At 44.5% G+C, this 16,313-nt stretch overlaps 1 protein-coding gene across 6 annotated transcripts in view; it reads left to right on the forward strand.

Annotated features, from left to right (window-relative positions):
- Window positions 1-16,313, forward strand: part of MAP3K4 (mitogen-activated protein kinase kinase kinase 4) — a 139,980-nt gene that overhangs the window by 59,944 nt on the left and 63,723 nt on the right. For all 6 annotated transcript variants that reach the window (XM_043457299.1, XM_043457302.1, XM_043457303.1 and 3 more), the window contains exon 2: window positions 9,383-9,573. In XM_043457299.1, coding sequence (XP_043313234.1) covers window positions 9,383-9,573 — 191 coding nt within the window. The remainder of the gene's footprint in view (window positions 1-9,382; window positions 9,574-16,313) is intronic.

The raw sequence follows: 16,313 nt of genomic DNA on the forward strand, positions 1-16,313 counted from the left end.
TTGAAAATGTCTTATTCTTTGTCCCATTGTTTTGAAGTACTCAACTGTTTGCAGTAAAATTTCCGAAATTACAGAAATAATCACATTTATCTTTTATCTGTATCACAACTCATATGCTTTTAACTACCTAAAACCTCTCTCTCTTTTTTTTCTGGTTCTAGTTCTTTTTGGGTAGTCTTCTGGTTAACCAGAAATGAAGAAGAATAATATGAAATCTTTAAAGCATTTTGTTGTATGATTGTATGATTTTTTTCTGAAAGCCTTCAATGACAGTATTTTTAAAATAGCTTATAATTATGTTTATTTCTAATGATGAGTAAATTTTATCCATATGGGGTAATTTTTCTTCATATATATGTTTTCTATCTTTGTGTTCTTTTTTATTATATCTACTTCAGGACTGATAAAGTATATTTTGCATAAATCTAATTCACTGGTGACTCACACGGTGAAGAATCTGCTTGCAGTGCAAGAGACCTGAGTTTAATCCATGGGTCGGGAAGATCCCCTGGAGAAGGGAATGACTACCTACTCCAACATTCTTGCCTGGAGAATTTCATGGACAGAGAAGCCTGGTGGGGGACAGTCCATGGAGTTGCAAAGAGTTGGACACAACTGAGCGACTAACACTTTAATTTTTTCATGAGTGAAATAAGACTTCTAGAAGATCTAAGCCAGCTAGACCTTGTACACTCATCTACATAACCCTTTCCAAGACCTCCCCCTCCCCATTTCTTCTGTAAAACATATCAGCTGATGCTCACAGCATCATGAATGATTGTGACTAATAGACTGCTCTCTAAAATGCCTGTGATTTTCTGTTCCCACCAGTTGAACCTATATATTTATCAAGAGTTCCTCATCTGTTTCTAAATCTTTTTAGGTCTCTTGTACGTTTTAATAGTAATTGCAGAATTTAGTAAACTATTTTACAAATATATGAGAGGTGACTGCAAAAGGGAACTGCAGTTTCTGTATAAACTAATTTTATCCCAGAACTGCCTGGGAAAATCTGAAGATAGGTCACTAAAAGAAAATTAGCATTAAGTTAGGAACAGGAAAGAACTGTTGAAGTTTAGGTAATCCAGAAAAATTACCCTATGGAAACCTTTAAATTTTTGTTCCGTTTTGAAGAACCAGAGAGTGGAGATGGCAGATGCTATCCTTTGGTTGTGGTGTATTTGGTGAAGTGGACGCCTGACTTGTCTTGGGGACCCACACTAAAAGACAAGGCTGTGGCCTCATCAAAGTCTTGACTAATTTTAACCCATTATTGGGCTTAAAGCAAAAATACAGTGTTTAAGTATTGTATGTGTGTCAAATTCTCTATTATAATTTAACGAACCATACCAAAGCTCAATGACTTAAAAACCATTTATTATCTGTTGAGGTATTGAATGTTTCTTCTGCTTTTCGTGATGTTGGCTTGGTCTCAGGGACAGCTGGAAGGTCTGAAATAGCCTCATGCACAGGCTGGTAAGTTGGCACCAGCCGTCAGCTGGGGTGGGACCTCAGAGGCCTCTGGCCTGCCTGGCTTCTCCTTCATACAGCCTTTCCACCTGGCTCGTGAGGCTTTGAAGACCCTGGCAGTCTCAGGGTGGCTGGACTTCTTACCTGGTGGCCAGCGCGCCCTGGATACAAGGGTGGTGTTCGTAAGGCTGAGGCCTAGAACTGGCCCAGAGTCACTTCTGCTACATTCCGATGACTAAAAAGGTCATGGGGTCAGCCCACATTCAAGTTGTCGTTGTTCAGTTTGCTAAGTCATGTCCGACTCTTTGTACCCCATGGACTGCGGCACACCAGGCTTCCCTGTCCTTCACTATCTCCCGGACCTTGCTCAAACTCAGGTCCGTTGAATCAGTGATACCATCCAACCATCTCATCCTCTGTCGTCCCCTTCTCCTTCCGCCCTCAGTCTTTCCCGGCATCAGGGTCTTTTCCAGTGAATCGGCCCTTCATATAAAGTGGTCAAAGTGGTGGAGCTTCAGCTTCAGCATCAGTCCTACCAGTGAATATTCGGGGTTGATTTCCTTTAGGATGGACTGGTTTGATTTCCTTGAAGTCCAAGGGACTCTCAAGAGTCTTCTCTAGCACCACAGTTCAAAAGCATCAATTCTTTGGCACTCAGCCTTCTTTATAGTCCAGCTCTCACATCCAAACATGATTACTGGAAAAATCATAGCTTTGACTGTGGGCCTTAGTGAGCAAAGTGCTGTCTCTGCTTTTTAATACGCTGTGTAGGTTTGTCATAGCTATTCTTCCAAGGAGCAAGAGTCTTTAAAATTTCATGGCTGCAGTCACCATCTGCAGTGATTTTGGAGCGCAAGGAAATAAAATCTGCCACTGTTTTTTTTCATTGTTTGCCCATCTATTTGCCATGAAGTGATGGGACTGGATGCCATGATCTTAGTTTTTTGCATGTTGAGTTTTAAGCCAGCTTTTTCACTCTTCTCTTTCACCTTCGTCAAGAGGAGATGATTATTCAAGGATGTGAATACTGGGAGGCCACCAGAGTAACAGCCACCACAGGCATTTCAGGTTTTTACCTGCATGTCTCATTTTTTTTTTTCTTTTTTTTTCATTTATTTTTATTGGTTGGAGGCTAATTACTTTACAATATTGTAGTGGTTTTTGCCATACATTGACATGAATCAGCCATGGATTTACATGTATTCCCCATCCCGATCCCCCCCCCCCGCCGCCCGCCCACCTCCCTCCCCACCCCATCCCTCTGGGTCTTCCCAGTGCACTAGCCCCGAGCACTTGTCTCATGCATCCAACCTGGGTGCATATCTCATTTTTAATGCTTTTAGTATATATTTAGAAGTATATATTTTTAAAAAAAGTATATGTTTAAAAATTAACTGACTCACCCATATCACTTACACAGTGATACTGGATAGAAGACTTCAGATAAATGAAAGTGTTAGCAAGCATAATAATTTGTTTAGAGCTTGTGTTCTTATTAATAAGTTATTCTGACTCCGGAACCGTTATTCCTTGTCCCATACTTCATCGCCGTTGTTTTGGTCAGTAGGTAGTCGTCTTGGCACCTAGGGTAACAGTACCACTTAAACAACATTGTCAGAAGTTAACAGTCTTTAATTCTTACAGCCTTTAAAAATTTGCACTCCTCAAATTATTAAATGTGATTTTATTAAAATAGAATTTAGATAATTAAGTCTATAGTATCAAAAGATAAAATTATTAACCTCAGACATCCATTTACTCAGCAGATAGTCGTGGCCACGCAATCTGCCCCTGTTCTCCACCCTGGACAAACAGTGGACAGATGAGGTCCCTGCCCTCATGAAACTTTTGAGTCTAGTTGAGGGGATAGTTTCTTACTCATTTCCATAGGAAATCTTGTTTTAAAATGTCTACTTTTGTTTAAAAAATGAATTATAGTTGAAAGAGTTTGAATGTCTATACTGAAAAATAGTGAAGGCTTGCTAGTTTTGCACAGAGCTATACTCTGAATCAGTGCAAAAGTAAAGTCATGAATGTTGGACAAACTTGAGATTTGATAACAGCTTACCTGTAGGTAAGCTGATAGACATTCAACTACAGGACAATTGATTGGTCAGCTAAGTTTTAACTGGCTCTCACAGTACAAGCCAGCCATGCCACCTCAAACTTGGCCCCTTTTAATTTATAGTGCAGGCCAAGCAAACTATGTAAGGTACCTAAAAAAGAAACCTAGAAAATTTAGCCCCTTTGCCAACCCCTCCTTCCCTTTCCCACAGTAGTAAAAGCCCTCCTTTAATTATCATTTCATAGAGAATAGATCAGTGAAGAGGTGGAGAGAAACTCACACAGGTGAGAACTGTACTAATAAGGAATAAAGTATCTTATGTTTAAGGACTTTGCTAAAGAACTTATAATGAAGTTAATTTTTTTTAAGGGCTTTTGCAAAACCACAGATATTTTCAAGCTCATCTAATCCAACTTCATCATTTTATAGATGAACTATTTCAGGCACCATGTGGTTTTACCTATGATGTCAGAGCAGAACTATTTAACCCCAAGTTATTTGAATTTTTGTCTTCCACATACTTCATTTAAAAACTCCACCAAACCCCTCTGGTTTGAGTTTAAGCGGTGCTTTTCTTAGACCGGATTCCAGGTCACCTGAACGGTGCTTGAGCAAGGTTTCATGTTAAAAGAATGCCACATTGTTTTATGTGACTGTCAGAGGTTTAGTACCAGAAAGACATTTCACATTTGTATGTTTTTAAACACAAGGAAGAAAAATGTTTCAGGGCAGCTGATGTAGACCTTGTGCTACTTTCCTTATCCAAAATAATTGGTATCCATGGAAACGTTCTAAACCAGTCAACTGGCCGTATGAGCTCATCTCACATGAGCTAATACCAAGTGAGGTTTGGGATGCTTTTGGGTAGTTACTTGAAGTGATGCAAGTTTTTTTTTTGACTTACCACTAGTATTTATTTTCCTAGATTTTGTGTCTACATGATTTTTTTTAAAGGAAAGACAGAATAAACTTTTGCTCAATTTCCCCTCCTACCCCACCCCCCAGGGTATTCTTAGCTAAAACTTCCAAACTAAGTTGTTTTCCTCTGGCTCCTTTTCAGATTTTTCTCTTTGTCACTGGTTTTTTTTACCAATTTGATTATGATACTCATAATCAATACTTATAATCAAAAGCTGGTAGTTTTCTTATCATTCTGTTGCTTGGAGTTTGCTGAGATTCTTATATCTTTGAGCTGCTGCATTTGTTGTTTTTTTTTTCCCCCAGATTTGGAAAATTTTCAGGCCTTATTTCTTCAGAGAATTTTTTCTGTTCCTCCCTTTTCTTGTTTTGAGCTCCAATAACACATATGTTAACACTGTGGTTCAGTCACTAGGTCGTGTCTGACTCTTACTAAAGGGAATAGAATTTTTAGAAATTGGATTTTTCTTTTCTGATTAGTAACTACATTAGCTAGTTTTAGAGTGTTAATTTTACTGTACTTATATCAATTCTAAAGTGAATATGAAAGGGTCAGTCACTCAGTCATGTCCGACTCTGCAGCCCCATGGACTGTAGCCTACCAGGCTCCCCTGTCCATGGGATTCTCCAGGCAAGACTCCTGGAGTGGGTTGCCATTTCCTTCTCCAGGGGATCTTCCTGACCCGGGGATTCAAGCTGGGTCTCCTACCAGCTGAGCCATCAGGGAAGCCCGTGTATGTTACCCTGCTTGATGTTTTTCCTGCAGATGACTGATGCTCTGGTCTTTCTCTTTTTCTTCCTTTTTTTTTTTTTCTCAGTCTTTTTCACTCTGATTAACTTTGGGTAGTTTCTAGTGCTGTATCATCAAGTTTACTGATCTTTTTTTCTGTTGTAGCTAATCTGCTTTTATCTTTTCCAGAGTATTTTTCATTTCACATGTGTTTCATCTCTGTAAGATCCACCTGAGTCATTTCTGGTCTGTCTCTATTGATTTTTCTCCTGGTTTGGGTTGTATCTTCCTGTTTCTTTGTAGATTTTAGGATGGCAGATATTGTGAATTTTATTTATTGGGTGTTAGACTTTAAAAAAAAATTCTTTTAGGTAACGTTGGACTTTGTTCTAACGTTTAGTTAAGTTACAAAGTTACTTGGATGGAATGTAAACCAATAACATTTCTGACAGGTGTGACCACCATCTTAACAGGATTAAGTAAACCTTAAGAAAGTATTAGATGCATAACTTCATCTTTGTATAATGCTTCTCCCAAGATTTATTTTAATTATGAATAAATATAGTGACTGGCAGCACATGGCATTTTTCCTACCTCATTTTCTGTGGTGCATAATGAACAAGGAGGGATAAAATGTGTTATGTTTGATTGATTTTAATATAGTGTTTATGACAGTATTCATCTTCACTTCCTTGTCATTCTTTATGTTTGCTGCTAGAATAATTAAAGTTTGGAAATGCTTTGAAATCAGTAGTAGTTTATTGTGACCTTTTGGAATAGATGTAGGTTTGGAAACGAGAGATACTCAATTTCTATAGAATTATTACAGGGACTAAGTCTTCTACTGTGATTTGGATAGTGCAGCCAAATGAATTTTTCCATGTGTAGAGAAATACTTTACCGACAGTTGGAGACCAGTACAACACAGATACCTTTTTCTGTTTCCCCAAATTCAATTCTTCATAAAAGTTAACATTTTCAAAATATGTGCTTTCTTATTGGAGAAGGAAATGGAAAACCACTCCAGTATTCTTTCCTGGAGAATCCTGTGGGCAGAGGAGCCTGGTGGGCTGCTGTCCATGGGGTCACACAGAGTCAGACATGACTGAATCGACTTAGCATGCATGCATTGGAGAAGGAAATGGCAACCCACTCCAGTGTTCCTGCCTGGAGAATCCCAGGGACGGGGGAGCCTGGTGGGCTGCGGTCTGTGGGGTCGCAAGGAGTCGGACACGACTGAGGCGACTTAGCAGCAGCAGCAGCAGCGCTTTCTCAGATTGGTTTTATCTGCTAGAAGCACTGGACCTTGTAGATAAAACAACGAACTCTCCCGTCCTGAGCTCATGACTCTGTCCTCAGGGCTGGGGCCTTGCCATTGGAGACTTGGCTTAGTGAAGTGTGGACATTTTAGTCCCTCTTCTGCTTGCACATTACATTGCATTAGTTCATTCATCCACATAATACTGCTGGATATGAGTAAAACATTCCATTTTTTTATGCGTGTCTGATGAGTTAGTATTTTCTGCATCGCCTTTTATTACCATTGTTTTGTTTTGTTTTTTTTGAGTCTTCACAACTGAATTTCCTGAAATATTTTAGAATATTGACCTTACACATTCTGAATTACTCTGTTTCTTCTTAGTCTCAGATTAAGTTGCGTGCAGTCACCCATCCAGTAAGGCTAGGACTCAGCCTTGGGTCTTCTGCCTCCCAGGTTCATGCTCACCACCGCAGAGGGGATGTTCTGAACCTGGTCTGATTTGCTCTTTCACACCTGACCCTGTTCAGTAATATATGAGATGTATTATCATGGAAAAACAGTGAATGGTTTGAACATTGTACTGAAAACTATTGGAGATACAAAAGTAATGAAATACAAAGTCCTTCCTTACCACTGACTTTATCTTAATGGAGGGAAAATAGAGTTATAATATTGAATTTGAAAGGAGTTAGAAGAGGTTAAAGGGGCTTCCCTGGTGGCTCAGAGTTTAAAGCGTCTGCCTGGAATGTGGGAGGCCTGGGTTCAATCCCTGGGTCGGGAAGATCCCCTGGAGAAGGAAATGGCAATTCACTCTAGTATTCTTGCCTGGAGAATCCCATGGACAGAGGAGCCTGGAGAGCCACAGTCCATGGAGTTGCAAAGAGTTGGACATGGCTGAGTGAATTCACTTTCACCTTCAGATGTTAAAATGTTAGAAGTTTTCTGGTTGTGTTCATGCTGAAGTCAAAGGCAGATTCTCTTTCCAAGTTGAGCAGATGTGTGCTGAGTGGTATCAGTCGTTTAGTGGTACTTCTCATACCGTTCCTGTTGAGCATGCTTTATTGGGTTTAGCCCTTACAGTATGGAGTTTAAATATTTAGTGTCCTTTTTTTAATTACCCTTATGTTATATATGTGCACTGCGGAGATGTTAAATAATCTGGCCGAGGCCCACACAGCTAGTGACTGGCAGACTCAGGGTTTGAACCTCAGTCCCGTGTGCGAGGAAGCCCATGTTACTCATTGGAAAGCTTGTGCTAGTAACCGCAAAACCAGATGGGGATGAAATCAGCAGCCTTGTCATTGATAGGCATTTTTTTTTTTTTATCAGTTGAATCAACTGTTTTGCAGTGACTGTAGAAGAAATGAATATAGGAAATTTCAAATTAATTTATGTCCGTGTTAATTCACTTCAGTCATATCTGACTCTTTGCGACCCTGTGAACTAGGCGGCCAGGCTCTCCTGTCCATGGGATTCTCCGGGCATGAATCCTGGGGTGGGTTGCCATGTCCTCTTCCAGGGGATCTTCCCGACCCAGGGGTGGAACTCGCGTCTCTTATGTCTCCTGCACTGGCAGGCGGGTTCTTTACCACTAGTGGCGCCTGGGAAGCCCATGTTGTTATTTGCTGTGTGACTTTGTCAGTCTTAAATAACAAAGATAGCTAGCCTGAGGGAATAGGCACATTTAAAACTTCTGTCTAAATTTGCTTATGGTTTAATTTGATTCATTTAGCTTTCAGAATATTCCTCTTGTATGTCTGATTGTGTGGGCCTGTATGTGTGGAGGGCGTGTGTACTCACAGTATCTAGAGTGGTCTTGTCTGGTTTAAAAATCAGTTTTTGACCTATTGCAGGGATTCTTTAAATATTTCAGTACTGTAAACTTGAATAATTCTGCAGCATTTTTATTTTTGAAAGATGAGGATCTTTTGTCAGTCCCTTCAATAATGATGTTGTCATACATTCTAGGGTGGGATTTTTTTTTCCCCTCATGATTTTGAAATAGCTTTGATTTTATAACAGGGTGTATAAATCTCCAGGGAGAAAACTGGTTGTATCTTGAATTTAGTTTAGAGTTCTATTTTTTAAAAAGTATGAAGTATATATTATAAAGAAGATTCAGAATAGGTTCGATTGTAAGGGTCCATGTTTGAAAGGAACTTCATGATTGCATCTGTCCAGTTTGCAGTTGGGGAACTGTATCTGTTCTCAGTTTATATATTAAATTTTATTTTCATTAGCATTGCAAAAAATAGAACTTTATCCAAGTAGTGATGGTGTTCTGGAAGTCTCCTGTGGACAGAGAATTGGCGGGAAGTTTCCAGAGACCAGGTCAAGGAGGAACCTCTGTTTGGAGGTCGGGAGAAAGTCGTTCCCTGCTCTCCTGCGCAGCATCTTCCCTGCACGCCCCTCCCCGGCGCCGCGCTGCGCTGCGGATCAGAGAACACAGAACTGGCTCGTACCCCGTGTTACCGTGCGCTCTGCTCGGGCCCTGCTCTCTGTTCTGTCTGTGTGTGCTTCACAGAGGAAGGAGCAGGCCCCTGAAGTCAGGGCAGGACTTGCCCGCTGAGCAGTTCAGCTTGTCGCTGCCTAGCATGTGAGCGATGCTCAGTTCGGTCGGATTTGTATCTTCCAGTTCTTTGCTCATTTTTTCCCCCTAATCCTCAAGTATTTAGTTTTAAGCTGCATCTGTGTTGGAGAGAATTCTCCAAACAGCAGAAACTGCACAGCAGTTCTCTCTGTGCCTGCTGAGAGCAGGAACACGGGGGCTGCGTTCTCCTTGTGAGTTTCCGCAACTGCAATAGAGGAGCAAGGTATACAAGCCCAAGGAGGCACGGCAAAGTGTTATGGAGAGTTCTTAAAAGGAGCTTGGAGTGGTTTAAGTTTGAATTCACTTTATCTGTCACTGAGTATTTTCTCCGCTTGTTGTCTTTACCAGGCAAGAGTACGCATTGGGAGATTCAGCTTGCAAGATTTCCGAGTCCGATCCTGAGGACTTTTCAGATGAAGCCAACACAGAGAACCTTTATGGCACCTCTCCTCCCAGCACACCTCGGCAGATGAAACGCATGTCCTCCAAGCACCAGAGGAATAATGTCGGGAGGCCCGCTGGCCGCGCGAATCTGAAAGGTCAGTCTTGCGCTGGAAAAGATACATGTGAGAGGGCGCGTCGCGGCACAGCGTCTCTGCGCCGCAGGTACCTGTTGATGGCCGCCTTCTGTAATAACGTTAGTTACTCCCCTTCTTTTAAATTGGACTTTATGCTGCCTGAAAGTTTTCTTTTAACATTTCTGAGTTATTACCGTTAGCAACATTGTTGATAAAGTAGAAACTGACCCTCCAGAGGTGGGAAGACTTGTCCTGAGTGCTCGTTCACGTCGGCGAGTGAGGATTCTAGGATGCGGAGGCGGCCGTGGGGATTCAGTTGGCGTGGGCGTCCCGGACGGCTGGCTGCGGGTATGCAGATCAGTGGCCTTCTTTCCTTCTTGTATCTCTTGGGCGGGACCGCCTAGGTTCTGTCTCCCAGACGTGACGTCCTGGGCAGGTGGGGAGAGGCAGGGCCCGGCTGTCTCCTCCAGGTTCTCTGGGCGGCCTGAGCCCCGTGCTGTCTGCCTTGCGTGTGGGGCCCTCTGCACCCTAAGCACAGTGCCCGGATGGTCCCTAGTCGCCCCGCACAGACCTCTGTTTCACTTTTCTCTTCATTTGGGATCCCAAAGCCCAAATGGTGTTCTGCTCCTGGAGAGGCAGACTGTTCTCTTTTTGTTTCTTCCTTCCTTGGAGCACGTCACTGCTGTTCATTTCTGAGGTGGAAGAATTGAATCGTGCAGACCTGGCTTCCTTGTACCTACTTTCTAATGCGGAACCTCAGGTCACCAAAGCCTTATGGTGTTAGAAACTTTCTTGATTTCAGCAAACCACTTGTCCTAAAGCTGATCTCTTAGCTTCCTAGAATTCATCTACCTATTACTGTGCAAGGTCGAGATTTCATTTCTTGTCTCCTCTGAGACATTTCCCCTTCTCACATGTTCTCCTTAGTGGAAAGCCTCATTCCCAGGTCTCCCTTTCTTTAGCCTGCTTTCTTCTGCTCCTTTTGGTCAGCTTCCCTTTCCCACACCTTTCTTCCATACACTGACCTCTCATGGTTGATGTCAGCAAATCCTTTCTGGGTCCCTGTCATATATAACTCTTCCCTAAGAAAGAAGAAGGGTTGGAGGGGTGGACTTTATTGTACTTGTTTGCTCAAATGACTTCTTACCCAAGGAAGAATTCCTAAGTAGTAAATAGTCTTTCTTTCCTATGAAGAAGAAGGTTTTTTTTTTTTTTTAGTTTCTTTTAAAACTTTATTTGTAGTAGGATATTAACCTATGGCCTGTATTTACCCCGTTTGGAAAGTAATAGCCTTCTATTGCAGTATAGTATCTTTAAAATCAGTCCTTACCCATTTTCTCAAAAGGATTTCTCGGATGCCTGTGGAAGTGCCTCATCTAAAGTAGTATCAGTGAAGCAGCGCCTCCTGAGTCAGTGTTGTTGATGACTTACTTGCTTTGTGGCGCTGAAACGCGACGATGCCAACAGGACCTCTGCTTTTTCTTTACTTGTTGGTTCGTACAGTTGTGGAGGCATGGCCCTGGTGGCGCAGCAGTAAATAATCCGCCTGCAGCGCAAGACTCGAGTTCTGTCCCCAGGCAGGGAAGATTCCCCTGGAGCAGGAAACGGCGCTCCGTGTTCTTGCCTGGAGAGTCTCATGGATCCGTGGGGTCACAGAAGAGCTGGGCGTGACTGAGCGACCGAACATCAGCAGCAGCTCTAGAGGAGTTGAGAACACAGCTCCCCCCTTTACAGATTAAGAAAGTGGGGCCCAGGGTTTCAAAGCAACTTCTTAGCAGCCAGAAGCCTTGAGATAGCGGCAGGACTGAACGGCAACAAGGCTTGAGATAGCGGCAGGACTAATTTTAGGTACTTTTTTTTTTTTTGACCACGCTGTGCAGCTTGTGGGATCTTCGTTCCCTGACGAGGTATTGAACCCAAGTCCTCTGCAGTGAGAATGCGGAGTCCTCACCCACTGGCGCCAAGAAATTTCCAGGACTGATTTCAGAGTTAGTTCTCCTGGGCCTCAGTTTGGACTTTATTCCCAGTTCGAGCATCAGGGGTTAAGCTCCGAATGTGCTGCTTGAGATGCCTCTGTGTGCTCAGTCACTCAGCCATATCCAGCTCCTTGCCACCCCGTGGACTGTAGCCCGCCAGGCTCCTCTGTCCACAGGATTCTCCGGGCAAGAATATTGGAGCAGGTCGCCACTTCCTCTTCCAGGGGCTCTTCCCGACCCAAGGATTGAACCCACGTCTCTTGCATCTCGTGCCTGGGCAGCCAGATTCTTGACCACGGAGTCACCTGGGAAGCCCATTGAGATGACTGTGCATCATCCCTTATCAGTCAGAAAACCAGTCTCTGGATACTTGTTGAGCTCCTGCTGTTGTTCTGGGCTGTGCCAGAGATAGAAGGTAGAGGGGAGATTGTCTGTCTTCCTCCTCAACTTCTTTCAATTGTTTATTTCATGAAATGACAGAATTTTAGGTCTGGAAGAGGTCAGAGACCCCTTCAATTCCTGCCATTTTGCAGGTGAAGAAGGAATGCTCATGAACCTTTGACTTGTAGCTACCTGAAAGCAGACCCTGGGCATCAGCGTTCTTATTCACTTACGTTTTTTCTTGTTGCAAGAGATGACACGTTTGTTTAGTGAGTTTAGAAAATGCTGACAAAAAGAAAAGAAAGATACCTGTAAACGCAACATGCAAAAATAACTTTTGCCATTTTTGCCCTGTAGTCTCTTTGCTTCAGTTCAGTCGCTCAGTCGTGTCCACCTTTGCAACCTCATGGACTGCAGCACACTAGGCTTCCCTGTCCATCACCAACTCCCAGAGCCTACTCATACTCATGTCCATTGAGTCGGTGATGCCATCCAACCGTCTCATCCTCTGTTGTCCCCTTCTCTTCTTGCTTTCAGTCTTTCCCAGTATCAGGGTCTTTTCCCAGGAGTCAGTTCTTTGAGGTGGCCAAAGATTGGAGTTTCAGGTGGCCAAAGGATTGGAGTTTCAGCTTTAGCATTAGTCCTTCCAATGAATATTCAGGACTGATTTCCTTTAGGATTGACTGGTTTGATCTCCTTGCAGTCCAAGGAACCCTCAAGAGTCTTCTCCAACACCATAGTTCAAAAGCATCAATTCTTCGACGCTCAGCTTTCTTTATAGTCCAGCCCTCACATCCATACATGACTACTGGAAAAACCATAGCTTTGACTAGATGGACCTTTGTCAGCAAAGTGGTGTCTCTGCTTTTTAATATGCTGTCTAGGTTAGTCATAGCTTTTCTTCCAAGGAGCAAGTGTCTTTTAATTTCATGGCTGCAGTCATCATCTGCAGTGATTTTGGAGCCCAAGAAAAGAAAGTCTCTCACTGTTTCCATTGTTTCTCCATTTATAACACAGCCTCTTTGCTTCCATATAGTGATATTTGTGTTGTTTCACTGTATTATTTTATAGCTGGCTTCCATTTTCATTTACTATGTAGTGAACTTTCTGTGTCATAGAGTAACCGGTGCTGAGTAACCCATTTAATCGGCTGCTGAATCATTTGCGGGAGCATCTGCCCAGTTATCACTGGGAGTTCTCAGCACTGTGCTTGGCTCCTCCAAAGAGTTACCTTTTAAATATCACAGTAACCCAGCGAGATGTAGGTTCTCTGTGTTACTATTCAGCTTACGGTTGAGGAAATGACACAGTTTCTAAGGTGTGTAGTTTTGACTGTCCCCGTCGTGCATATGTTAGAAAGTAGTTGGTTTGCCATCTGGTGAACTGTCTTGGTCATGAAAACCAAAGAAGGATGGACGCACCCATGTTGGGTGGGTGGGATGTGTTACGTTATGGTGATGAGGTGTTCGTGTTGAGCGGTAGAACGGTGCTTGAGACCTTGCTTGCTTCGAGACCTCACCTGCTTTGCAAACTTGCAGCAGCAGAGCGTGGTGGACGGAAGCACAGACTGGGTTCCTGGATTGTGTGGATTCCCATCCTGGTTCTCTTAGCTCCCAACCTGCACGTCTCATCTGTGAAATGAAATGCCTTCCAGTGTGGTGAAGATGGTATGTTCAGTAAGCACTGCCTGTCATTGTTGTTATTGGGAGCTGAAGATTTCCTTCTCACTACCTGCCTTAAAATTTTAAAGTAGAATTGAATAACTGTAGCATTGAGTGTTTCCTTGTTAGTTGGTGCCCCCGCTTTCAGGATGAGTCTCGAGTCACACAGCTTCCGGGGTGTGGAGCTGGGCCTCTGTCTGGATCATCCGTTTCCTGTGGCTCCTGCAGCCCCCTTGCCTTCTCTTCCTGTGTGCGTTGCCGTCACAGTCACGGTTTCACCGGGTCTCTCCTCCCCTCCCTCTCTTTGTGCCTTTACCTCTCTCTCCTTTCTTCCAGCCCCTCTTCTCTTTCCCTTCCCCGCTCCGCTCCCCCTTGTTTCTCCCTCCCCCTCTCCTCTGACTCAGAACTTGGGTGGCTGCCGGAGCAGGTGCTGTGCTGGCTGATGGATGAGCCCTTGCTGGTCTCCAGTCGCAGGCACGAGATGAGCAGGCTGCCCCACCTGTGTGGGCGAGCCAGGGGGCTGCTGCGGGCGCCCTCAGGAGGGCCTGAGCAGACCTGGGCTTGGGAAGGCTTCGGGAACAAGCGGCATTCGGGCTGTGACCCGAAGGCGGAGCTCGGGAGACGGGTGTTTCAGACTCATTTGTCATTCATCATAGTATGTTGGTCTCTCAGTGTTTTCAAGGGCCTTTTAGAGTTAGATTGGCCAGACTTATTTTCAAAGCTTCCCGAGGAAACAGGAACGGATGCATCCTTTCTGTCTCTCTGTGACAAAGGCTGCCTGACTCATACCCTGCACTCCAGAACTGCGTGAAAGTGGCGCTCATCTCTTTAATGAGCGTCACCAGTGGTCCTCTCACGTTGCCGGCTGTCTGTTGCTCTGTGCAGACCGCGCCAAAGCGTGGTGTTACGGAGGAGCCGCGTTCTGTGCTCACGGCCCTGTAGGCAGGTGTCCGGGCGGCCTGCAGCTCCTCTGCCCGGTGGTGTCTGGGGCCTTGACTGGCACAGCACAGGTGGCTGGGGGTGCCGTCGTGGCCCGGCCGGGCCCCCGCGTCTTCTCCACGTGGAGGCTGCTGGGTCTCTGATGTCTGCGATGGCTCCTTCTCCGACCCCGCCACCTGGACGGAGAGCTGGTTGGCATTGTCCTTTTTCCGTGTGACCTGCCATGTGGCTGGCCTGGCCTTCTTCACAGCACCCTGGTCCCAGATAACTGGGACTTCTTAAGTGACAGCTATTTTCCTTCCGCTAGTTCAGGAGGTCCAGGTGGAATCTGAAAGGCCTGGGAGGCCCCAGAGCGGCGGCTGCTGCCTTGTTTTGCCCTGCAGGGCCAGCAACACCCAGAGCGGGCGGGGCTGCGCCCGGAGCTGTGGTTCCGCGGCTGTCCCGAGAGACCCGCTCCTCCCTGCATGTGAGGCTTTGGGCCTTAGTGTCTGGTCAGTCCCGCTGTCTTTGCACCCTCCGGCCCCCCTCCCTTACAAATGTAAGCGCCCTCAGGAGCGCCCTCGGAGGAACGGAAGTTCACCCCGAGGTGACGGAGGGCACTGCGTGCTGGATGCAGGCGAGAGGAGCCCCTGCCGCTCTCTTCTTTAGGTGGCAGCCGTTGTCACACGCTGATGATGTGCATTTGATTGTTTGAATATTCTGATTGTCCACCCAGAACAACTACTGCTGTGACAGACTGATTTTATATAACTGGAAACTCCGTCCCAGGCCTAATCATACCCACTGTTTACTACCTCTCTCAATATAGCAGAAGGAAGTAAGTCGGGTTGGTCCCGTAGTGTAAGTGGGCTCGATGAGGACGAAGACCCCAGGTCAGAGCGCTTTTCAGGGCAAGCGTGCCCTGTGACCATCACGGGCTCCATTTTGCAGCAGTAATATAACGCTGTAAAAGCCAGGTTACAGAGATCCGGGTATCAGAATTTGTACATACTATACACACATGTGTGCATGCGTGTACACAGATTCATCTCCTTACCATTAACAAATATCTCAGGGTGTGTGTGTCTGTGCATGTGTGATCTTTGCTAACATGGTGAGTTAAGCAAGCTTTTTTTAAAATAACATACTACTATAAAATTGATCTGGTAAAATGGTTATAAATGAGATTCAGTTGATATAGTTAGAGAAGTGTTCGCTGTGAACCAGAGTGGATTTGCATCTATATTTCAGCTCTTTAATCCAAATCCAGCCCAACTTTCAAAGTTCTGGTTTAATTTTTCAGTCTACCAATATACTTGGAGGCTCACTGTTATAGCCACACTCTCTTCTTCTCTGCCTCCATGTCATTTTGCATGTTTATTGTCTGGCTTAAAATATTCTCTTGCCTTCCTTTCTGCCCTTATTTAAGGTGACCCCATTCTTCAAGGCCGTCAGCCAGGTAAGTACCTGGCCTTACTTACCTCTTCTACAGATGAGTTCTGTAGCCCTCCGTAGTCTGTCTTTTATGGCACTTGGCATCTTAGGCTTTCCTTGGACACACGGTCCTGCTCTGGGAGCAGCTCTGACACGGACGTGAGTTACAGTGGGATCCCTGTCGGGACGTGCCCGTCTGTCTGACCATCTGTGTGATGCGGTCCTCTCCATCACATGTTGTTGTGAAGATGATGACAATCTCTATAAAGCCCTTACCTCGGAAATGGGGAAATTGAATAAAGCAGTGTTTTCCCAAATGTGATGGTGTCGTTCTAGCCTGGTTGAATCAGAGTCCCTGGGAATGGGCCCAGGAATCTGCGTTGTAGCAGGA

The sequence above is a fragment of the Cervus canadensis genome, chromosome 33 (assembly GCF_019320065.1).
Source record: "Cervus canadensis isolate Bull #8, Minnesota chromosome 33, ASM1932006v1, whole genome shotgun sequence".
NCBI lineage: Eukaryota > Metazoa > Chordata > Mammalia > Artiodactyla > Cervidae > Cervus > Cervus canadensis.